Source organism: Strongyloides ratti (assembly GCF_001040885.1).
Source record: "Strongyloides ratti genome assembly S_ratti_ED321, chromosome : 2".
Lineage (NCBI taxonomy): Eukaryota > Metazoa > Nematoda > Chromadorea > Rhabditida > Strongyloididae > Strongyloides > Strongyloides ratti.
This window is the reverse complement of record NC_037308.1, coordinates 3377323-3403523: the sequence shown is the minus strand read 5'-3', so window position 1 is coordinate 3403523 and position 26201 is coordinate 3377323. Positions and strand designations below refer to the sequence as shown.

The window sequence follows — 26201 nt, the reverse complement described above, 5'->3', positions numbered from 1 at the left end:
CGATTGTGCTATAATCATATGTTATGCTTGAGATTTCTGAAATAATTTATTTTACCCCTATTAATGTGATTAAAATAATATTTAAGAAAAACTTTCATTTGGATCTATTTTTTTTAAATTTATCATTGATATTGTTGTTTATTCGTAAAAATATTATGTATAAATATGTAAATTATTATATAAAAATAAAATTTATAAATTTGTTACAATATATAAAATAGGATCTTATATAGTTTAAAAATATTATCTTATTATTATTATATTTTTTTTAATATTTTTATTATAATTAAAATATGTAAATAGGGAATAAAATTTCCTTTAATATTAATATATTTCCTGTAATTTACTAAAATAATATATTATTTTGCTTCAAAATAATTTAAAGATATATTTTTAAAAATCCATTCAACAAAAATTATAAATTATCCATTTAAAATAATTTATTTACTATATAAATATAAAATGATAAAATATAGTATATACTTATTTGATAATTTTTATTACTAAGACACATTTTGTCTGAGTCAATGTGAATGGCACTTAGGCTGGCAAAAGCAAACAAGTGAACTAGGACATACATGCGAATAAACTAACCTTTCTTTATAACATTAAATTGGCGATAGTTTATATACTTATTTATATTGGTCTTGTAGTATTGGTGTCTAGAAGAATTGGCGCTCATTTTACAGGCAATCTGATTTTTACTTTTTTTTTTTTTCTATTATTTTATTTTATTTTATTATTAAAATATATATAATTTTTTTTTAAATTTTTTTGTAGGAATGGGCAATGAAGACAGTAATAGTATATCTTCAAAAGTAACAAATGAAAAAGAAGAGGTGACCGCAGAAAACGCTGATATTTCAAGTAATTTAATTGTTGATAGTATTCAAGTATCTGATAATAATTTAGAAAATACAAATAATTGTTCATCTGAGTCTTTGAATGAAAAATTAGATGTTTTAATAACACTTTCTGATAGTCATGAAAAATTGAAAAATGTTTCGTTTGATAGTAGTAGTAAAGAAAATATTGTTGGCCAAGAAATAAAAAACGGTGCTAGTGAAATAGAAGGCGTTACAAATATATCCTTAAATGATAACATAGTAGAAAATTTTAATAATCATAATAATGTCGCAGAAAATACCTCTATTTTATCAATTAATGAAGCGAACCAAACGAATTTACTATTTGAAGAAAAAACATTAAATGACAATAATATTGATGGTAGAATTGATTCATGGGACGAAATTTCTGAAGAAAAATCGAATGAATATTGTGCTCAAATTTCCACAGACATTTTAATAGAAGATGACATTTCATCAGAAAAACTAACAATTAACAATGAAAAATTAGAGAATTCATTAACAGTTACTTACATAAATGATTTAGATAAAAACGTCAATTCTCCTCATGATTTACTAACTGAAGTTTACCAAAATAATTCTTTTTTACCTGATAAAAATGAAACAAATTGTAAATTACAAGAATTAGATACTCAAACAATTGTTTCATGTGAATTGCCTTGTGGTTTAAAAGTAACATTACCTAGTAATTTAGTACCAAAAGATAGTATTATTATTTCTACCATTTCATCAACTGAAGCAACAACGTTTTCTAATGGAGAATCATCATTACTAGCAAATGGATCAATTAATTATATTTCAGAAGAAATTAAAAATGATAACCTTGGGAATAATGATGCTTTAAATGATGATAAAGAAAAGTTAACAAAAAATAGTGACATGATATCATCCCTCTCAAGAGAAATATCAAAAGCTATATATAGTGGTACACCATCTTTTTATAGTGAGGAAATTAATTCATCAGACAAGTCATTAAATGATCTCGCTGGGACTTGTCTTACTAACTATACTACAGCATATTCTAGTGGCCTTGATAATGCAACATCACTTTTGAATGTATCCTCTCCTGATCTCGTTGGATCTCAACATACTAATACAGCAGGATCTCTTTCTTCTAATATTTTAGGGAATCAATTAAATAGTTTATTGGGATCATTAACAAATGAGTTCTTAGTAAATCATCTTAATAACTTTACTTCTGGACAATTAAGTTCAATAGCTGGTGCTTTTGCTAATACATTCAATGAATTTTCCAATTCTCTAGGGAATAATTATTCACCAAATTTTATATCAACATCCATTCCAAATACATTACTTAATACTCAGAAATCTCAACAAACAAACAATGATTCTTTAAATAATTCAATAAATACATATATTTCATCTAATTTTATTAGAGAATCATCATTAACAAATGATTTATCAAGTTTTCACAATGATATTGGTGATAAAGACGAAGGAAATGATTCACGGTCATCTTCTATTGATGGTTCAGAAAGTGTGGATAGTAAAAATTCAAAAAAATTACAAGTTCATGATGCCTTATTATATTTAGATGATGTTAGAAAAAAGTTTCAAGGAACTGATGTTTATAATCACTTTTTAACTGTTATGCGATTATTCAAAGGACAATTGTAAGTTTTATTAATAATAAAATAATGCTATTATTTATTTTTTTTTTAGAATTGATACTCCTGAAGTAATAAAAAAAGTAGCAGATTTATTTAAAGGTTATCCTTATTTAGTTGTTGGTTTTAATGCTTTTCTTCCAACAGGGTATATGGTCAAACTTATAGATGATGTATTATATGCTGAGGAACCGAGTGGAAAAACATGGCCTGTTTATAATAATGAACCTCCTGTAGGAACAGCATTAAGGACAGCAACAGAAATTGTAAAACAAAATGCATTAAATAATCAGGTTTTGTCATTTTTAGCAAGAGATCCTAGTATTTTAAAATCTATTAATAATCCTAGTTTAGTATTAAGTAACAATTTTGATTCTTTATCACAATTACCTTTATTTAATGATACTTCAAAAATATCATTAGCAAATGATCTTTCTTTAAATCAAACAACAACTGAATCTGATATATCTAATGAACAAATGTCTAAACCAATGGCAAAAGCTTTATTATATATTTCAAAAATAAGAGCTTTTTATTTAGATGAAGATGTAACTTATAATAAATTTTTAAATATTCTTCAAGCATACCAAGAAATTCAAGACTCAGGAGATAATGATTCTATAGAAGAAATATTTAGATCAATTGCACAATTATTTGCATCAAACAAAGATTTATTAAAAGAATTTTCTGATTTTATACCAGATACTTATGTTTCACAAAGATATTTGTATTTAGATATTGCCAAAGAAATAATTGAAGCTAACAAAGAATGTACAAATAAATTTCCTACTTTAGTACCTAATGATGATTTTCTTTATAATACTAAATTAAGGATAAGAAAAAAAAGAAGAGGAAGTAGATCATATACAGGTTTATGTGCAGATTCACCATCACGTTCTTCTGATGATGATAGTTCTAATGATGAAAGTATATACTTAGGTAATATGGATAAAGATGATTATTATAGTGAAAATGAGACAGGTAATGAAAGAGAAAATAAAAAAGAAATAGAAAGTTTTAATGAAGTAATTGATGAGGATGGTTGTATATTAAATCCAGTAATTGATAAAGATGATATACAAGAGATAACTGCTGAAAATTGTACTGTATATAAAGAATTAGATCCAAATGAAATATTATGTTTTTTACAAAATAATGAAAATATGAATAAATATGAGTCAGAAGAATGTTTATTTTTTGGTAATTTAGCACGGCAAGTTCACCTTCCTTCTGAAGCAGTAACAATACATAATCAATTAAAATTACTAGATACAGTTTCTGGAGTTATAACATATGCTGATGATGTGCCTTATTATAAAAAAGTTGAACATATTTTTAGAAATTATCCAAAATTTAAAAATACATGGTTAGAAATGAGAAATAAAGCTGATCCCTATAGAATGGTTCCAGAAAGAGTTCGTGGTCCAAAAAAAGCTTTCTTTCAATCACTTAAAAATATTGGTAGATCATATAGATTATTACCTGCTGATTATCCTAGACCTCTTTGTTCTGGACGAACAGCATTTGAACAACAATTTTTAAATGATGATTATGTTGCATTTCCACTTTGGTTATCAGATGAAAAAAGAGGTGAAGGAATTTGTCATAAAAAAAGTCCAACAGAAGAATTATATATAAAATTAGAAGAAGAAAGATTTGAATATGATATGGCAATATTAGTTACTCAAGCAGGATTAGATGTTTTAGAAGCATTTTGGGATAAATTACAAAATACTAGTAATAGAAATAGAAATAAAATTATTATTGATAAGCGTTTTGGTGGTACAAGTGATACATTGATTGAAAGATCAATGAATAGAATATATAATCATCATACAAAATTTATGATTGGTTGTATGATTGAAAAACCTCATTTATTTTTAAGAAATGTAATAGAGAGAATGAAACAATTTGTGGACGATTTAACAAAACAGAAACATGCATGTAATATATTATGGAGAGAAAAATCAGATAAATTATATTATAAAGCTCAAGATTATCAAGGAAATGTTCAAAGACAATTTGATTCTAAATTATTAAAAGGTAAAACACTTGTTAATCAAGTTGTAGAAAAAAATAAAGCACTTATCAAAAGACAACAACATGGTGATATTACAATTAAAAGAAGTGAATTTTTACAAATGCTTCCATATTCTATGAAAACATTTAAAGAAGCTAGTCAATTAATTCTTCATTATGTTAAAAAACATTTATATATGACTAAGAAAGATAAAATAATTGTTGTTAAAATTATATGTGAATTACTTCCAGAACTTTTGTGTTATGAATCTATACCATATGATATTGATGATTATGATGGTCCACTTTTAGATCCAACAGATGATAATAATGAAAATATTGAAAATATAGAAATAGACAAAAAAGATATGTTTGTATATTTATGGGATAAAAATAAAAAAGAATTTAAAAGTAATAATGAAAATTATAAAAAAAATGAGATAGGGAAAAGAAAAAGAGATAATACACCCGATGATAATGAACCACCTTCTAAAATTGGTAAAAATGAACAAGTTTCTGAATTGTTAGAAGAAATAAAGCAAAAATATCCTTTAAGATCTCCTAGAAATTATGTTCCTAATCTTTCATCAATAGAATATAAAAGTATGTTTTGTAATGATGCATGGGTAATGTTTATTAGACATTTTGCAATTATATGTGATAGATTAAATACTTTAAAACGTAAACAAGATCATTTAATTGAAATGTGGAATGATGAAGAAAAAGAAAGAAAAAAAAGAATTAGTAAAAATAATATTACAAATAAAGTGACTGAACATTTAAAAATGTTTAATATTGATTATCATGAATCAGAACTTCATCCAGATAAAGGTCATCCTTCAACATTTTATGATAAAGTATATGAAAAAATGTTACTTTTTGTATCAGGAAACATAAAACAAGAAGAATTTGAAGATTTTGTTAGAAATATTTTTACCACAACATCTCATGTATTATATTCAATTGATAGATTTGTTCATGTTGCAACTAAAAATTGTATTAATGCTATTGGTGATATGGATGAAGAAAATATTATCTCTTTATATTATAGAATGAGTAAAGTTATTGATACAAAATTACAATTTTTAGATGATGTTGAATTTAATGAACAATCAGAATATCAAATGGTTGCTGAAGAATTAATACAAAGATCAAAAATATTTAAGCTTGATTTTGTTAAAGATACATTTAATCCTGGTATTTCAATATATTTTAAATTTATTAAACAAGCATCTCTATCTGATAGTGATGATGAAGATGACGATGAAAATGCAATGGATATTGTATGGAGAGAATTTATGGATAGTTTAGAAACAGAAAAATTGACTAAACATATGAAACATATAATAAGAGAAAGACAAAAAATATTACCAAGAAATTTGAAGAAAAAGGCTGCAAGGACAAATTTAACGAGAGATGAAATGAATCGGTTACCATTTACTCATAAAGAACCTGATGATAAAGATATATGGTATGAAGGTAATGTTCGTGCATTAGAAAAATCTTCAGAAAAATTTTTTATTTCATTTGTTCCTGGTACTAGTGATTTATTAATGAGGAAAGGATATTCAGAAAGTGCCAAAAAGTTTACATGTGAAACAGATACTAATAGACGAAGAAAGTTTGAAAATTGGCTTATTACTAGAAAAGCAGAACTTGGTATAGATGATAGAACAAATGATTTTGAAGTTTTTACTGAAAATACTAATCTTGTTGAAGTTATACATCCAAAATATCATCAAATACGATTGAATCGTTATGTTACTGAATTGTTTTCATCTGTCAGTGGTTTACCATTACCTGAATTTGAAATGGTTGATGAAAATGACATTGAAGATGAAGCTTTAGATGAAGAACAGGAAACAGAAGAAACTGAGGAAGAAGATAGTGAAGATGAATTACTTGAAGATGAACAATGTCATAATGAAAATGGTCATGAGGATGATGAAGAAAATGACAATGATGAGGATGATGATGAAGAAGATGGTGATAATGAAAATGATGATAGTGATATTAACAACGAAATAGATGCTGATGGTGAGTATGATGAAAATGATATTGAAGAAGTTGAAATTAAACAAGAAGGTACTATTTATGAATATGAAGGTAATCGATATATACTACAACATGGAACAGATGAAAACGGTGATGGAACTTTATATTATACATTAGAAGGTCAATCAGAAAATGTTTACGATCGCGGTGAATATTTAGAAGAATATCAATATTTTGAATCTGAACAGCAACTTTTAAATAATGATGAGTACCATGAAGATCATGGTAACGAAGAGCTTTATCAAGAAAATGAAATTCATTTAATCATTGATGAATCAAATAAGTTAAGGAATGTTGATGATGATGAAACAGAAAGTGCGGAAATTACAAATGATGCTCAGGAAGAATATATCAATGATTTGAAAGATATAAAAGATGTGGATGATATTGATACTCCAGATAATTTGAATGAAGAAATATTATCTGATGAAATTGTGGCAGAAAAGTCTGATAATCTTAGTTCAACACCGGAGATTAATGATGATGCTAATTTAGAAAATAATGAGATGGAGTATAGTGATAATTCAGAACAAAACACTTCAGTTTTTTCAACAGACCAAGAATAATAACAAAGTTAAATACGGTACTATGAAATTTCAGTAGGACCACATTTTCATTGATAAAAATATGTAAATAAAATTGTTGTTCATTATTTTTATGATTTTAATGTCAATTTTTTAATTATTTATTCAGATTTTGGCTAATAGTATTTGTAATGGATTTTTAATTTTTCAAAATAAATTTTTGTCTATTTTTAATGTTTTAAATTTCTATCATGATATTTTTTTAATTTTTAAAAAAATATAATTTTTTAAAACACAAATAGAAAACTACCATGTAACACTTTTTTGTATTAAAATAATTAACATAATGATAAAATTTACCATTTCAAAAAATTAAATTTATACCGAAAAAAATGGTAACTTTTTAAAAATAAAAGTAATTGAAATTAAATATCAAAAAACTTGTAGAAAAATTTTACTCAGCAGATTATTACAATTTTACAATGAATGTAAAATCTTTTATAAGAGAAATGTTAACAAAAAAAAATTTTTTTCAAAAATAATAATTTTGGTGTTTCATTAATTATGAAAAAGAATAAATAAATAGACTAATATTTGTAATATAAAAACTTTTTTATCATTATATTACAAATAAATATCTAATAAATTTTTCTTATAATAAATTTTGTTTTCTATACCATTGGTTATTTTTGACATAATAGAAAGATCATAAAAAATATTTAAAAAGTATATCATAACATTACGATAAATTTATGATTTTTTGTATCTTAGTACATGATCATGTTATATTATTATACTTTTAAAATGATATGATATAAATGTATGTTATTACATTAAAATATTAAAAAATGTAAATTAAAAGATATATTTAATCAACTAAATTTATATTTATTTTAAAAGTCTTTTTAAACTGAAAAAAAAAGCCATTGACATTACGTTGGAGTGAGCATGAAACTCATTCAAAAAAAAAATATATAAAATATTGTCAATAGGGGAAACAAGATACAACAAGAAAATGCTTAACAACTACTTTGCTGTATTTAATTGAAAAAAAAAAGATAAAGACTTATTCCAACAAATTGTGAGGATATAAAACTTTACTGGTCTTTTGAAATTCAAATTGAATAAAAAGTTGGGTCAACAAAAAAATGTTTCTACCAAAACAGAAAAGTATTAAAAACATTATATCTAAGAGATAAAACACTTATACCAATAATATGTTTACAAGTTTTGAAAAATTATATAAAATATAAGCATTTAACAAAAATATTATTTTCTTAGATTATCTTTATAATTTTATGATGCCCTGTTTTTATTTATTTTTTAATAATATTATTTACATTATGAAATAAATATAAATAATAATATTTAGTATTTTGATCTATAAAGTTAACGTGATTTGTAAATAAATTTGTTAAATGTAATATTTTTTAATTGTAATTTTTGGAAGATTATTTATTGATCCTACAATTTAACAATCAAATTCTACAACACTTGTGCTACATTTATTTGAAAGTTTATAAAAACAAAGTTTTTCTTTTTAAATTTATTATATTATATTTATACTATTGTATAAAATTTTTGCTAATATTTTATAAGTATATTATAGTTAATTTTAAGTTAAATATTAAACTATAAAATAAAATTTTGGACCTTAATGATAAGTTTAATTATATTATTACTTCAGTTAAAGTAATGTTTAAATAGTAAAAAAAGACAAATTCAATTAACATAGATGTTTAATATTTAATTGTAAAGAATTTAAAAAATTTTCTTTCTTAGTTTATTTTGACTCAACTTTTTATATTTTATAAATAAAATTTTTGTTTACTATGTATTCTCAAATAGACAAGTGTTAAACATTAACATACAAAAAATTGTTTTATTAATGTAAAATTAATAATAAGTTAAAGATATTATACTTGAGATACTTATTCAATATTAATTAACAATTTTTAAGTACTCTTAATTAAAATGTTATATTTATAATATAAAAAATATCTATTAGAAACATTTACCTTTAAGATATATAATATCAAAATTATTGGAATATGTTTTTATAGAAAAATGATAAATTAAAATTTATAAATTTTTTTAAAATTATATTTTTAATTATAAAAACTTTAGAAAATTTAATAATATTTTCAATCTTTTTTTTTAAATTAAATTTAGGTATATATTATATACAGTTACTTATATTTATTATTAAAAAAAATTACCTTTGAAGTAATAAAAAAATTGTTATTAATGATTGAAATAAACAGATTATTATTGATCAAATTACTTTTAATTTATTTTATTGGTTAACTATCTTTTGATATTTGAATGTTTTTAATTTCTTAAAGATAATTTTGCTTCTTTCTACTATTTTCAATTGATTAAATTATCTGCAGTAGCCATAATTGAATTAATAATTAGAGAAACTATATTATGAATTAAAAAAAATTTTTTAATATATTTTATATCTTTTCCAAATAAACCAAATTGTTATGCTACCAGTAAAGATTATTTTGTTGTTACTATCGAATTGATAGAATTATAATTTCCAGCAATCGCCACGTGTTATCATTTCTCTTTCTAATTTTAAATTTACATTGTCCTGTTGGTCTTCTGTTACAATAACTATCATTTGTAACATTACATATATCATAGATGATTAGAATTAACTTTTCTATCAACAATAATAATTTTATTTCCAGTTTCGTTAGATAAAAATTGCTGACTTTTAATATTACCCCATTTCTCTTGACACGGTTATTTAATAATTATTGGAGAACCATACTCTGACTTTTTGTTCATTCTCCTGTTTTTTACGCATCTCCTTTTAATTGTTAATGTTCCTGAAGCCAATTGAAATTAGTGGACTACATAATTATTTTGTGTAAAAAAATTTTTTTTTAGTTTATAAATTATTTTTTTTGTATTTTAATTATTCTTATTATTTCATTTTTTACTATAAAATTTTGACTTATATAGAAACATTAAAAGTTATTGTTTTTACTTATTTTTTCAGCTGAAGTTTTAATATTTTTACATAGATTGTAATTAAATCAAGTGATTATTAAATAAATTATATGATTAAATCATAGTTTTATAAAAAAAAGAATTTTTACAATTATCTAATTTAAAGTTTTAATTGTTTTGATTTTTTTACTTAATTCACTTTAAAAAATATTAAAATTTTAATTTTTTAAATAAATTTTATAGTAAAATTAATATTTCAAACATTATCTTTAAAAAAATTAGTAGATTTTGTTTGGATTTTACTACATTTTTTTATTTTTTACAATTTTGATTATTGGCGCCTTTTAATAAATATCACATACAATAAATACGGTACTTTTTTAAATTATATAAAATTTATTAAACTTTGAGTTGTTGTAAATTTATTTCATTTAAAATAAATTATATTTGTATTATTGGTTTCAACAAATAATTTATTCTAATTCTTTTATATTTTTGTTAACGAAAACTAATTGTTGTAATATTTAAATGTAGAATCTTATTCAGTTATTTAAGATGTATTGTGAGAGAGATTCTAGTAGCGGAAGCAGTACGCAAGAAGATAATAATTATTATAATAGGAAATTTAGAAGTTTTTCAAGTTCAGATGACGATGTTTCTGTTGATTCCCTTGTAAATCAAGATAAAAGCTCATATAAATCATCAAGTAGAGGTATGGATGATATATATTTTTAACACTTTATAGCATGTTCAGATTCAGATAATGATTCAGAAGAAATTATATCTATTCCAAAGAAACGGTCTAGGAAATTGTCAAATGAAACATTGGAACTTTTAAAACAGGAGAATCTTCTTCGTCGCAGTAGTAGGGCGCGAAATAATAAAAAACCTAATATGTATTCTGAGATTGATAGTGGAGAAGAAATTAAAACAAAAGAATATTTAAAAAAAAGGAGAAATAATTCTTTTGATAGTGAAAAACTTTTAGATGATAGTGATGGAAATTCCAGTATTAGTGGATCTAGTGATACTGATTATGAAAGAACTTCTAAACGAAATTTATCTAGAAAGCATCACACAGTAAGGAATTCCCATGTAACAAGGCAAGCAGCTTTACCAAGTAAAAAACGGACTGTTAATTATAAAGATGATTCTGGATCAGATCTTCATGATAGCGATGTTTTAGAATGGGAATATGAAGAAGAAGATAATACTAGAGATAACTCTACTACACTTCAATTAGATCCAAATGCTGAAACTGTTGAAAAGGTTATGAATCATAGATACGGTATAAAAGGTGCTACGGGATCAGAAACTACTTGTTATAATGTAGAAGAAAAAGGTGATCCTAATTCAGCTGCGAATACAGTTGATAAATCTGAATTAGAATTACAATTTCTAATAAAATGGGTTTCATGGAGTCATATACATAATACGTGGGAATCTGAGGCTTCATTAAAACAATCAGGGGCTAAAGGGCTCAAAAAAGTTGAGAATTATATTAAAAAACAAAAAGAAATTGATGAATGGTTAGAAAAAGCTGATAAAGAATATATCGAATATTATGATTGTGAACAAGAGATGAATCGTGAATTATATGATCAATACAGGCATGTTGAACGTGTTATTGCTCATCAAGTTTCTAGAGAAAAAGAAGAACAAGGTATAAAGGCATATGAATATCTTATTAAATGGTGTTCATTGTCTTATAGTGAATGTTCCTGGGAATCAGAAGATTTAATAAAAAGATATGCATTGAAACAGGTTGAAGAATATCATAAAAGAATGGATTCAACAAAAATTCCAAGTAAAAGCTCAAATGTTTTAAAAAAGCGACCAAAATTTGTTAAACAGGAAGGTATGTTAGATTTTTTAAGAGAACCAGGAAATACAGAACAAGAACTTCGTGATTATCAGTTAGAAGGTGTTAATTGGATGCTTCATGCATGGTGTAAAGGAAATTCTTGTATACTTGCAGATGAAATGGGATTAGGTAAAACTATACAAACAATAAGTTTTACATCTGTTCTTTTTCATGTACATCAACTATATGGACCATTTTTATTTATTGTACCATTATCAACTATGGGAGCCTGGTACGATTCTTTTATTCATTGGGGTCATGATATGAATGTAGTTACATATATGGGTGATGTTACTTCAAGAGAAATAATTAGACAATATGAATTATTTGTACCTGGAACAAAAAAATTACGTGTAAATGGTGTTCTTACAACATATGAAATATTGTTAAAAGATAAAAGTTTTCTTTCTACATTTCAATGGGCATTACTTGCTGTTGATGAAGCACATCGTTTAAAAAATGATGAAAGTTTATTGTATACATGTTTAAATAATTTTTCTACAAATCATAGATTATTAATAACAGGTACACCTTTACAAAATTCATTAAAAGAATTATGGTCACTACTTCATTTTATATCACCAAATGATTTTTATTCTTGGCCTGATTTTGAAACAGCTCACAAAAATGTTGATCATCAAGGTATATCTAGTTTACATAAAAAATTGGAACCATATTTATTAAGAAGAGTTAAAAAGGATGTAGAAAAATCAATACCTCTTAAAGTAGAACAAATTTTACGTGTTGAAATGACACGATCACAAAAACAATTTTATAAATGGATATTAACAAAAAATTATAAAGAATTAAGTAAAGGTGTAAAGGGAAGTTTTAGTGGATTTGTAAATTTAATGATGGAACTTAAAAAATGTTGTAATCATTCTAGTTTAGTTAAAGATTATGATTATATTGAAAATGATCCTAAATTAAGACTTCAACAATTATTAAAATGTTCAGGAAAGTTAATTCTTCTTGATAAACTTTTGTGTAGATTAAAGGAAACAGGAAGTAGAGTATTAATTTTTTCTCAAATGGTTATGATGTTAGATATATTACAAGAATATTTAAAACTACGTAGGTTTCAATGTCAACGTCTTGATGGTTCAATGAGATCAGATTTACGAAAACAAGCATTAGATCATTTTAATGCTCCAGGATCTACTGATTTTTGTTTTCTTCTTTCAACAAGAGCTGGTGGTTTAGGAATAAATCTTGCAACAGCTAATACTGTTATTATTTTTGATAGTGATTGGAATCCACAAAATGATCTACAGGCAATGTGTAGAGCACATCGTATTGGACAAAAAAAACAAGTTAATATTTATAGATTAGTTTCAAAAGGTACTGTAGAGGAAGAGATTGTTGAAAGAGCTAAACAAAAATTAGTGTTGGATCATTTAGTTATCCAAAGAATGGATACTACGGGTAAGACAATTTTGTCAAAAAATGCTGTATCTGGTTCAAATAAGAGTATTCCTTTTGATAAAAATGAATTAAATGCTATTTTAAAATTTGGAGCAGCAGAATTATTTAAAGAAGAAAATGAAGATGGTGAGGAACCAGAAGTAGATATTGATACAATTTTACAAGGTGCTGAAACAAGATTATGTGAACAAGAAGCAAAAGATAATGATTTATTAAGTGCTTTCAAATATGCAAATTTTGCCATTGATGAAGAAAAAGATCTTGCTTTAGTTAATGAACAAAGTCTTGATTTTAAAGATTGGAGTGAAATTATTCCTGAAGCAGATAGAAAAGCAATTGAAGCTGAAGAACATAAAGAAAATGTAATTTCAGGTGTTAGACAAAGAATAAAAATACATGATACAAAATTTTTCCTTGATGATGGTGATAAAAAAAAATATTCCTCAGATTCTGAAAGTGATGATGATAGAAAACGTAAAAACTTTAAAAAACCTAAAGTTCTATTAGGATTTACAGAAGCAGAGGTTAAAAAATTTGTTAAAAGTTTAAGAAAATTTGGAAGACCACTTGAAAGAATATCTGGGATAGCTGAAGATGCTGAATTAGAAGATCACAGTCAAATTGAGATAACTGAGCTTGCTAAAGAAATCTTACGTTTGTGTAATGAAATAACAATGAATCATTCAAAATCTTCTTCAGATAATGGATCTTCACTTAAAAAGAAAAATGATAAGGAGGTACTAAAAATTGCAAATCTTGAAATTCCAGTTAGACCATTACTTAAATCTCTTGCTGATCTTGAAATTCTTCATGTTGCTATTAATCATCATTTATCTTTAGGTGGTATATTTGAAGAATTTAAAATATGTGGAAAATTAAAATCACAGGTTAGTTGGGATGTTCCATGGAATCATTCTGACGATAATGCTTTAATACGAGGTGTATATAAACATGGAATGGGTAATTGGGATGCTATTAAAATGGATCCTGATCTTGGGTTAACTGAAAAAATTTATTTAAAAGATAAAATTAAAAAACCTCAACCAAAGCATTTACATGCGCGTGCTGAAGCAATTTTAAAACATATTAATAGGGTTGATAATGAAAAAACACATCACAAAAAAGTTGTAAATTCAACTTCAACATCTGGTAGTACAAATTTTAATCAAAAAATTAAAAAACATGGTAATCACGATGAAAGTAAAAGTTCTAAACATACTAAACATGAAAAACATCATGATCAAAAAGCATATTTAAAATCATCAAAAAATATGGCTATTAAGTATGAATTAGATAATGATAAATATTCACATGATTTAATTGATAAAAAAGGAAAAGCTTTCACAAAATGTGTTGAAATTTTGAAACCCGTTAGCAAATATATAACAAAATTATTAAAATCAAAAGATGATGAGGAAGATAAAGGTTTAAAATATCTCCTGAAATTAGGTGATCATATAACGGGTGCAATAAAAAATTTTGAAGAATCAAAAAAAAGTCAAGAATATATTGAGAAATGGTTTAATTATTTGTGGATCTTTTTATCCTCATTTATACCAGGTTCTGATTCTTCATCACTTTATCTAAAATATTTATCACTTTCTTCAAATTCAGTAATCTCAGGTCATCATAAAGCATCTCATCATCATTATCATAGTCATGATAAAGACAAAAAAGATCATGATAATTCACTTGGAAGCAAACGACCACATTCTAAAGTCATTTATTACAAAAAAAAAAACTGATAACAACCCAGAAAAAGAAAAATAGGTATTATTCAGTTTTAGTAGGAACTTTTTTTTTGCATAAAAAATAATGTAAATAAATTGTTATTTATTATTCCCATGATTTCAATGTCTTATTTTTTATTATTTATTCAGATTTTGGCTAATAGTATTTGTAATGAATTTTTAATTGTTTTAAATAAATTTTTGTTAATTTTAAATATGTTAATTATGGTATTTTTTAAAAACTTTTAAACGATTTTATAATATATTTAGTAATTTAAAGTTATACTAATCTTTAATTTAATTAATATTTTTTTATTATAAACATTTTATTTTAAAATCATAATTAAAATAGTATTAATGTATACAATCTCTTTCTTCACCTTTAAATTCTCCAGCAAGTTCTATATTTCCTGCATCATAGTATGATTCTGGTGTTTCACCTTTTGAAACATATTTTTTTGGAATAAAGACTGTAATTTTTCTTTGACACGGCTGAAAAATATATAATATTTTAAATATTTTAACTTACCATAATTTCATCATTACAATCATGATAAATATTTATTTTTGGGTCAATGGTACCTAAAATCAACAAAAAAAATTTTTTTTATTTTAAGTGTATTACTTTTTAATAAAAAATTTGTATAATTTTCATATAGCAGTTGAAAATATTAATTAAAAATGTATTTAGGAAAAATATAATAAATTATTAATTTTTATATTACCGAATTCATATGCGTATCCTAAAGACAAAAGATTAAAAGATTAAATATTGAAATGATACCTGCTACAGCAAATCTACCCAAAGAATCACTTTTTCCTTCTGACATAAAATCATCTGTATCAATACCCATATCATCATCATATAATTTTACTTTCACATTTGCATATGGCTTTCCATTGCATAATAAAGTGCCTTTAACACCTGCTGACTGTTGTATTCCAATACCAAAGCTACCAACATAAACAAATAAAAATGGTAAAATAGTGAAGAAATATATTTTCATTTCTTAATTTTAAAATAAAATTAACAACAATTTTTGAAGTTGTTAATAGATGTATGAAATGATAATAAAAAATTTACGAAATAAATAGTTAAAGGTTGAGACGAAATTAATTTAATGATCAAACTTGTCTTTATTATATATTAAAATAATTATAAATTAAGTATAAGCTGTTTTAAAAACATATCGTATATGGATTTTGAATTACATTTAATATATTAAGATAACAATCTATGTTATTTGTATATTTTTAAACTTTTTTTATATTTTGCTATTTTTAACTCTATTATAATTACTATTATTTTAGTTTATATTAAATAAAAATATTTTGCAGCACTTTTTTTAAAAACTAGTGTGATATTTTGTGTAATTAATTTTGTATGAATCATTAATAAGTTTATTGTCATATAACATTTTTGTTTGTCAAATATAAGTAACTAAATTTAGTCATTTGTGAAAAAGTAATTATATATGAGATTATTTTTCATATAACTAATTAATTAAATTTTTTCTTTTTTTTTTAAATTCATATTAACTTAAATAGTTTGGAAATTAATAAAAAAAAATTATAACTATTACTAAATTAATAAAATGCTATTGATATTCAACATTAATAAAAATTATCTTATAAAATAAAAAAATATTATTGCTTTAAGTACTGTTGTTACTAAAAAAAAATTTTTTTTTCTGAATTCAACAATGATTTTATACTCATTTGATAGGTCTTGAAAAATTACGAATTTCTAATATGATCATGAATACAACAAAATTAAAAATTAAAAAGTTATGAACAAATGAAATCAAAAGCAAAAGAGGAAAATATTTTTGAAAAAATTTGACTTTCATGATAAAGTAAAGATTTTTAAATTTAAAAAAGATATTTTTGCACAGATTTTTTTGATAAACTTATTAAGACTAGTTCCGGCTTTATATAAATTATCAAACTCAAAATACAATAAGGAAATTTTTTTAAAAACAATTTTAAGAATTTGTTTATAATTTAAGTGAAAGAACTCATAGAAGCATGAAATTTATTGCGCTAGACTTCTATTATCTTTTTAAATATAAGTTATTTTGAAAAAATTTTTTTGACTTTCAATAATTTTTAAGATATGATGTTTGGTATTTTTCACATTTAATCCCTTGCCAATCTTTATAAAGTATAAAAAAATCATCTAAATATAAATCTTTAACTATAAAACTTTTTTTGAAAATCTCATTTAAGAATGATATAAAAATTTAATGTAATTGATATTATAATAATAATTACGTAAAAACAAGGTATGAATTTACATCGTAAGTAATAGTTATTTTATTATATTTTAAAAATTCTACTATCATACATCTTAATTACAAAATTATTTTTTGTTAAATAAAAAATTTTTAATTCTTATCTTTAAAAGTTTGTTAAATATAAATTATTCTTTGTATCAATTTTATCTTATAAAAATAATTTTTAATTTAAATTTTATTCATAATTTTTTAAAATTTTTATTTTATTTATAGTCCATTTTAACTTATTAGTAAAAGTTTTAAAATTCAATGCTTTTTGATTTATAAAAGTTAAAAATTTCTTTATCATTTAGGGAAACTAAACATTTTAAACTTTATTTTTTAACAATTTTAAATATTATTAGTGATCATAAATGATGTTTTTATGTAATAAATTTCTTGTAACTTTTAATTTTCACAGGATAACTTTTTGAAAGCACACGAGTACCTTAAAAAAAACTACTTTTACAAGAATATTATTAATTTATTTACAAAATATCAAATTAAATATTCAAAATATCTAAGATTAATTATATCTTTTCAAGTTATTAATTTAAAAAAAAAAAAAACTTAATTTTCTCATAAGATAATTATAGAAAAGTAAATTAATATAAGATAAGCATTGTAATTAATAATTTAATAACAGTGATATATCATTAAAAATATTTAATTTATGCTCTGGAAAAAATTTATTTTAAGAAAAGATAATATTAATTATTGTTATATGAAAGCAGAATTTTTAAAAAGACAAACATAATTAATACTTATTTTGTAGTTAATTAATAATATTTTACATTAAATATATAATTTTTTAATATAAAAAAAACCATTATATAGAAAATAATTTATATTTAATATAGAGTATTTTTTTTTCTAAATTATCAATGTCAAATACAACTTTGTCAATTCCTACCAAAGGTTTGGTTTCATCATTCATGATTTATGGAACTCTTACAATCAGTGTTTTTGGATTTATTGGTAATTTATTAATTTTACTTATTACAATAAAAACAAAAATTTTAAGAAATCGTTGTAACTATTTAATTGGATTGCTTGCTTTTAGTGATTGTGTCATTTGTATATATTTGGTAAGTTTTTAAAACTTATGATAAAAATATTTTTTTTGTTATTTAAGGTTCATCTTCGTATTTTTATGATATATGATATATATTTGATAAAAAATTCTCTCTGTTTTTATACATCTTTATATGGTTTAGTATTTTTAAATTTTCAAGCAGGTTTAAATTTAGTTATTGGATTAGATAGATTTATTGCAATTAAATATCCATTTCATTACAATAGAATTGATAACAAATTTTACTTTTCAACAGTTTTTGTATTTATATTATTTTATACAATAATTATTATTGGCATAGGGTTTTATTATTCAAGTAATGTAGTAGTCACACCTGTTTGTATGCCACCAACTGCTTATAATAGTTATAGTAGAATGATATGGATTTTATCAAATATTATCATTTCTATATTTGTTATTGTAATTTTTTTTTTCACATGGATTGCTTTACGAAAATCTTTAAAAAGTAAGATTAGTTAATACATTTATTTTATAGTTAATTATTTAATTTAATGTAAAAAATTATAAATTTTTATAAATCAACTTATAAATTAATATTTTAGGTATGGCTACAAGTTCTGAAAAAAGTAATTTACAGCAAATAGAACGTGTTCTATCATCATTAATCATAATAATTGGAGTTTATTCTTGTACATGGGTATTAACAATTTTGGCATTACTTGTAACACAAATTTTTCCATCTAATAGAAATTTAGTTAAAACAATTGAACAACAATTAGCATGGTTAGTTATTATAAATGCTAGTACATCTTTTCCAATATACATGTTAAGAACAAAAGATTATAGAAATGCTTTTATATCAATGATTTGTTTTAAAAAAGAGGAAAATATAAGTAAAATTGTTATTATTAAACATAAAAGTCAAATAGGTTCTACTTAAATTTTATAAAAATTGTTAAATATCAATGTATCATTTTTAAAAAACTTTTATTTGATTAGATTGTTAAAAAAATAAAATTCGTTTTTGTTAATTAATTTTTTTATATATCTGTTTTTTTTTTATTTTATATGTGTTTACATATTAATTTCAAATATATGCCATTTTAAAATGAATTTTAAGTTAAAAAATTATCATAAACTAGTATTTGTGTATATTAATTAAAAAAAATAATTATTATTCAAAACAAAAAAAGTTGCTCAAAAAGTTGCTACCATATAGATCTTTCTTTCTATGAATCAAAACTTAAATTGAATTCTTTTTAAACTATCTAAGAAACCAATATTACATTTGATCTAATGTTTAACTAACAAAAATGTTATTCAATATTAATTCAAAAAGTTTCTAATTAAGTATAAATGGTTTTTATTATAAATGAAAAGTAATATTTAGTTTTTAAAAATTATTTAAATCATCATACTATTTATGTATTAAAAAATACATATAAATAATTTTGAAATAAGCAAAAACTAATACATAAATTAATGTATTATTTTGATATTTAAAACATATTTTTAAATTATATCTTTTTAGTACAATTTCTAAGAATTTTTAAATAAATATTTAAAAACACCATACTTTTATATCTCTTTTTTACTTATATTTATATTTCTTGTTTTATTTAAAACTAATTTTAGCATTTGGTATAAATTATTAAAATAGCTTAAAGTAATATTTAAAGTTTTATAAGCTTTTTTAGATTAATAATAATATTTAAATAAAACAAGGAATACATAAATTATTAATTTAAATAATATAAACGATAGAATCAAAAATATAATCACTTTAATTGAAAATAAAGGATTTCAACTCATTTTCTTAATGATATAACTTTAATCCTACTTCCCATATCTTGCTGCAAATAAAAATAAATTTATTATTCTTTTTTTTTTATTTTCATTTAGTTTATGAATTTATTTTTACTCTAATTTTAAAATATAATATTTTATATTAAATGACTTATATTTTACAAAAATTTTTTTTATAATTAACAAAATAATTTATTTTATTTATTTAAAACAATTATATTTAGTAGTATAAAAAAAAAGCATATAACTTTACATTATACTTCAAGTATTAAAAAAAACAAAAAATCATTTTTAAAACTCTTATCATTCCCACGATGCAATATTAAATGTAAAGATGAAAATCTATATAGATATTTTATTCAAAGGTCATAGATTCACCATAATCTTTGAATTTTCTTCTTATTTTATTCTTATCTACATGACTAAAAAATTGAATTTTTATTATTATAGAAACATTGAGGAAAAAGAAATCCTAGAATTAATATATAAATCCTTAGATTTTAAATTATTTCTAAAAATATTTTTATTACATATCATATAAATATAAATTTATCAATTTTTTTTCAGCTATATTGAAAAAATTTTGAAATATGTTTATAAAATATTTTTTTTTATTTTTTGTTCCTTTATTTTTTTTAACTTATGGTAATTATATTACTAATCATGAAAATGAAAATTTAATGCCAAGAAACAATCTACTTAAACGTAGTAAAATTTTATCAAGATATGGTAGAGCTGTCCTATCTAGATATGGTAAAAGATCAGGTGTTGACAAGTTAAACTACAACATTGAAAGACAAGATTTTTATCCTTTATATGGTAAATACTTTTACTTATTTATTTATTTATTTTTAGATAGATATAAAGAAATGATTTTGGACCAAGATATGTAATGATTTGATTCTCTTTAATAGTCTAAATTTTACTAAAAAAAATATTGAATATATTTGTATTTCTCCTATAAAATTATTTTTTATTATGCTCATCTTAAATTTGAAAAATTCCTTCTTTTTTTTACAGAAATATCAATGATAACAATTTGTACTTTTATTATGAAAAAATCTATTAAAATAGTAAGAATATGCAGATCTAATTTTTTTTTATTTTAGCCATCAGTAATTTTTATATTAATTGAATAAAAAGTAATAAAGTTTTGTAAAATGTTTAATTTCAAGAATAAAAGTTTTTTTTAAAAAATAAATAAAATAATTTTTATCATTTTAACTTTTTTTTAAATTTTATCATTGTGATTTATGAAATAAAAATAAATGTTTATCAATAAAAATGTCTTTAATAATTTTTTGAAATTTATATTTAATGAATTCTAATAAATATTTGACAAAAATTTTAAATATTTAAAATGAATTGTAATTTTGATTTTAAAACTTTTCACATTATTAAAATATAGTTCAAATCACCATTTTTTTACTTGGTGTGTTTTGATTTTCTGTTAACTTTTCTTATAAATAATATTTTGTTGTATCTTTGTTTTAACAAATAAAAATTTCTTTTGTTTATAAAACTTAATGCATTTCGTTAAATTTTTCCGTAAACTTGTTTAAATTTCTTTTTTTTTTTTGAAAATCATCTTTATATTATCAATAAAATTAATATGACAGAAAGTAATAACAAAATAATGAAAATAAATGACGGCAATGAAATTAAATGAATTCGTTTTATTTTAAATGATATGAGCTTCATTAAAACATGAACAGTGGGATGCATATAAATTAAATGATATTAAAAATGAAAGTATTCTTTATTTATATTAAAAAAAAATTATTTTATCAACAATTATTTTAATATCTTTGTAATAATTAATATTAATATTTTTTAAAAACATCATTTTATTTCAGTTATTAAATTTTTTATTTCAAATACTTACTTTAAAAATACTATTTATATCTTATTATCTAAATAAATCTTTAAATGAAATTTAAAAAAAAAAAAAGATTTTTTTTTTTCTAATGTTAAATTTAATGAGACTAGTTAATTATATGTGTAAGATGTCTTATCAAAATTGTATGTCCCTCATCTTATATTTAATTATTTTTCAAATAATAATATATAAACATGTATTCCTTCTTTTTAAAAATTAAAAGAAAGTTACATTACTAATATTTTGTCATTTTTAAATCATATTAGGATAGTGATTAATCACCATAAAATTATAATCAAGCATTAGTATTTGAATATTTTCTTAAACAGCTATTAGTTAGATAGAATTCAATTATATATTTATTTACTTTGACAATACCTTTCATTATATAAAAGAAGCAAACAGTTAAAAATTTATTATTTATATAAAAGGTAAATTATTTAACATTATTTTATTATATTATCTATAAATGATAAATTCTATTTTTCAAAATATTAATTATATTTTATTAACTTTTATATTACTTATTATAAATTTTATTAATTGTAATATTGGTAATGATACAGAATACAATACATTTATTATTGTTCAAAAAGAAAATTCTTGTATTAAAGTATGTTTTTTTTTATTATTATTTTTAATAGAAATTATTTAATTATTTTAAGAATTATATAATATCACCATGGAGTAGTTTTGAAGTTGATGTTAATTGTATAAAATTTTGTATGAATCGTGGATGTACACATTGTTGTAGAAGTAAAGATTCTCCAAGAAATATTAATTGTTTAGAAAAAGCTGGATTTTTTTTACAAGGTACTGGAGAATATACACGATTGTAGTAATAAAGTTATTTAATACATATCTAGTTATTAAAGCTCTTTAATTAAAATGTTTATATTTTTTTTTATTATTATTGTACATTTTGTCTATTTAACTAATATATAAATATAATTATTTACATTACCTTTCAATTAACTATACTTCTTTTTTCTTTATAATATAAATCGATAAATTTTATTGTCTTGAAAATTATTATTTAAAAAAATATTAAAAGAATACCTGTTAATTTAGTTATTATTTGAATAGACAAAGAAAAAAATTAAATTAACATAACTTAAATTTTTACTTTACTTAAAAAGTTTTTGTTTTATTATTAATAAGAAAAAATAGTAACTACAATTATTGATGTAAAATAAAATTGATAAATCAAGTTATTATCAAATAAATTACTTTTCTTTATTAAAAAAAAATTATATATAATTGTAGTTAAAAAACATAATTGTTTTGTCTATAATTTATATCTGAATTAAATTATTAATTTTTTTTTTTGTCAAAATGACAATAATTATTAAAAATTTTTAACAATTTATACTTTTTAATATAACTTTTTTTAATGAATAAACTATTTAATAATGTCTGTTAAAATTATAAACATAAAACTAAAATTTTTTTACTATATTGAAATATTTTACATCATGCAAATGATATTCTCAACAAATTGTAAGAGATTCATTTAAAATATAACATTATAATTAACTAAAAATTATTTAATTAAAATGTGAATTAAAAAAGTTTTTGTACTGTAAAATATGCTTACATAATAACAATAACGAAGAAATTTAACAAAGTTTTTTGATTTTTTAAAACAATTTGTAGACGAGACCTAGCATTATCTTGAAAAATCACATTAGCGAACCAACACATCAGATTTTGATGAATTTGGGGTTGTTGATGATGAAGAAACGGGCACTTTACTTTTTTCAATTTGTCTGATTGCTTCTAAAATAGCATACAAATTTTGATGTGAACCTGGTTGAATAACATCTCTAGTTGAGGTAACAGATGCTCCATTTTGAAGTGATAATGATTGAGTTGCAGGAATTGTTGTAAGATGATTTTGAGATATCATATTAACATCTGATAAAGTTAATTTATATTCAGAATGAGGAAGAGAATTTGATGGTGAATTATGAATAGGACTATTGTTTGTTTGCAAATTAATTTGATTTAATTGATTTATATCAATATTATTAAAAATTGCATTTCTATAATTTCCATTCTGTGATGTATAATTAATAAGATTTCCATGCTGTGAAATTTGATTTTGAACAGATTGAGTAATATCAATAGGTGTTGAATTGGAACATGATGTTACAGCTAATTGTGAAATAAGTTGTTGCCCATTTTGAATATTATTACTTTCTAAAATTCCAGGAATTTTTTCTTGCAGTAATTGAATTCTTGCAAGATGTGTATCATGTAATTTTCTATTAGCAACATATTCTTGTTCAAAAAATTGTCTCAATTTTTGTTCATCTCGATACATTGTCAAAATTTCTTGAAGTCTTTGTTCATATTCTGCAACTTTTTGATGATGACTTTGTTTTATCAATTCAAGTTCTTTACATAAATGTGCTTCATGACTTATTTCATCTTGTTCTTTTTTTTTATAAATATTAGCATTAGTTTGAATTAATGCCTCATTTTCTTGTGATAATCTATCTTTTTCTGCCTGTAAATTATGAATTAATTCTGCAGTTTGTTGAAGAATTGAAGCTTTAGACATTTTTTCCCCATATTTTCGAGGCAGTAATGCTCGTAGAGCTTGAAATCCATCATTAATAGATTGCATTCTCCTACGTTCATTGCAATTGGCAATTTCACGACGCATTCTGCGATCACTTTGTGTCGTTTCATTATTATCATTTGAACCATTGCCTGAAGGAGTATTTGGAGTACTTGATCCATTTCCACCAGATCCAGAACGAACAGAATGACTGGAAAAGATTTTTAATTTATGAATTTCAAATAATAATTTTTTTTTTAATAACTATTAATTTATTTTATATAATATTATAATATTTTCTTTTATAAAATTATTATGTAATTTCAAATACCTTTTTTATTTCAACTATAAAACTATTTTTTTTTAAAAAGTAAAAATTAACAAAATATGTATATGTCCAAAGATTATTAAATTGATTGTTAAGTTTATATCTTCTTTTAGTTAAGAATATAACTATATAATTATTAAAGAAAAAAAAGAAAAAATCTTTTTTAATCACAACTCTTATTTGATATTTTATTTAAAATCTATGTAACTATTAAAAGAAGAAAGTGACACAGACAACTACGTATATTATAATGTTTAATGGTAATGGCAGATATAAAACAAGTAGCGAGCTAAAAAATCTAAATACGATAGAAATTATGTAATAGCGATAATATTATATTTTTTAATGTTCGAGAAAAATCTATGAACGAATGTTATATAATTTTAGTACTGATAAACAGCTGCTTTTTTGTTAAAACATAAAATATTTTAAAATATAAACTATTAGAACAATTAAAATATCATACATTACATCATATGTATATTATCATATTATTATTAATAATATTTAAAAATAAAATAAATCAATTAATATAATAACCTACCTACGACTATTACCTTGTGAAGAATTTTCATCATCTTCAAAATCATTTATCTGATTTATACAATCAGATATTTTTGAAGATTCTTTCTCTTCATTATGACATTTTTCATTAGAAGGCAATGGCTCGTGAATATTTAATACCTGCATAAGAATTGAATAAAAAGCAGGCAAATGTTTCCTTATCTTATAATTATAAAATAATTGTCACTATTAACTATTTTACAATAGGACAATTTCAATGAAATATTACTTGAATAATAAAAAAAAAATAATAATAATAATGATTGTTTTAAGAAAATGAAGATGGTATTGTAATACAAGGATATTAGCAGTCGTCTTTTTGTTCAGAAAAACTCCACGAGCATATAGCTCACCTGAAATAATATTTAAATTTAGAAAAAATAAAAATATATTGTATAAAAAAAGGTATTAACGCACATTTATATGAAGTTAACACTAAATATATGGAAATATCATTTTTATTATCAACGCTAACAAATAATATAGTCATGGTCTTTTTTTTAATATTCCATTTCTCTCATCGAAGACATATATATTTGAAGGTAGAATTGCAGCAGTTATTCGCGATTAAAAGAAAAGATGCGAGAGAAGACGTATATCGGTCTGTCATTTTCTGCACTGGCAAAAATTGTTATACCCGAGAACCAACTATGAAATGGGGGTTAAAAGTT

General features: G+C 22.0%; 7 protein-coding genes across 7 annotated transcripts; 5 read left to right on the top strand and 2 right to left on the bottom strand.

Annotated features, from left to right (window-relative positions):
* Positions 1 to 782: 782 nt before the first annotated feature.
* SRAE_2000106000 (Paired amphipathic helix protein Sin3b) lies at positions 783 to 7134 on the top strand (the record flags this gene model as incomplete). The annotated part of the gene is made up of 3 exons (XM_024651967.1): positions 783 to 867; positions 913 to 2500; positions 2550 to 7134. The coding sequence occupies 3 exons, from the start codon at positions 783 to 785 to the stop codon at positions 7132 to 7134; spliced, it is 6258 nt and encodes a 2085-aa protein (XP_024505591.1).
* Positions 7135 to 10611: 3477 nt separating this feature from the next.
* Positions 10612 to 15090, top strand: SRAE_2000105900 (Chromodomain-helicase-DNA-binding protein 1; the record flags this gene model as incomplete). Its single annotated transcript, XM_024651966.1, has 2 exons — positions 10612 to 10768; positions 10811 to 15090. 2 exons carry the CDS (start codon positions 10612 to 10614, stop codon positions 15088 to 15090), a joined length of 4437 nt encoding a protein of 1478 aa, XP_024505590.1.
* Positions 15091 to 15429: 339 nt separating this feature from the next.
* SRAE_2000105800 (Transthyretin-like family-containing protein) lies at positions 15430 to 16082 on the bottom strand (the record flags this gene model as incomplete). The annotated part of the gene is made up of 4 exons (XM_024651965.1): positions 15430 to 15567; positions 15605 to 15657; positions 15801 to 15818; positions 15860 to 16082. 4 exons carry the CDS (start codon positions 16080 to 16082, stop codon positions 15430 to 15432), a joined length of 432 nt encoding a protein of 143 aa, XP_024505589.1.
* Positions 16083 to 18235: 2153 nt separating this feature from the next.
* SRAE_2000105700 (G protein-coupled receptor, rhodopsin-like family and GPCR, rhodopsin-like, 7TM domain and 7TM GPCR, olfactory receptor/chemoreceptor Srsx family-containing protein) lies at positions 18236 to 19327 on the top strand (the record flags this gene model as incomplete). The annotated part of the gene is made up of 3 exons (XM_024651964.1): positions 18236 to 18439; positions 18487 to 18892; positions 18990 to 19327. The coding sequence occupies 3 exons, from the start codon at positions 18236 to 18238 to the stop codon at positions 19325 to 19327; spliced, it is 948 nt and encodes a 315-aa protein (XP_024505588.1).
* Positions 19328 to 20783: 1456 nt separating this feature from the next.
* On the top strand, positions 20784 to 21086 carry SRAE_2000105650 (Hypothetical protein; the record flags this gene model as incomplete). The annotated part of the gene is made up of 1 exon (XM_024651962.1): positions 20784 to 21086. One exon carries the CDS (start codon positions 20784 to 20786, stop codon positions 21084 to 21086), a length of 303 nt encoding a protein of 100 aa, XP_024505587.1.
* Positions 21087 to 22541: 1455 nt separating this feature from the next.
* Positions 22542 to 22911, top strand: SRAE_2000105600 (Hypothetical protein; the record flags this gene model as incomplete). The annotated part of the gene is made up of 2 exons (XM_024651961.1): positions 22542 to 22685; positions 22738 to 22911. The coding sequence occupies 2 exons, from the start codon at positions 22542 to 22544 to the stop codon at positions 22909 to 22911; spliced, it is 318 nt and encodes a 105-aa protein (XP_024505586.1).
* An 848-nt stretch (positions 22912 to 23759) lies between these two features.
* On the bottom strand, positions 23760 to 25656 carry SRAE_2000105500 (Transcription factor AP-4; the record flags this gene model as incomplete). The annotated part of the gene is made up of 2 exons (XM_024651960.1): positions 23760 to 24849; positions 25511 to 25656. The coding sequence occupies 2 exons, from the start codon at positions 25654 to 25656 to the stop codon at positions 23760 to 23762; spliced, it is 1236 nt and encodes a 411-aa protein (XP_024505585.1).
* Between the last annotated feature and the right edge of the window lie 545 nt (positions 25657 to 26201).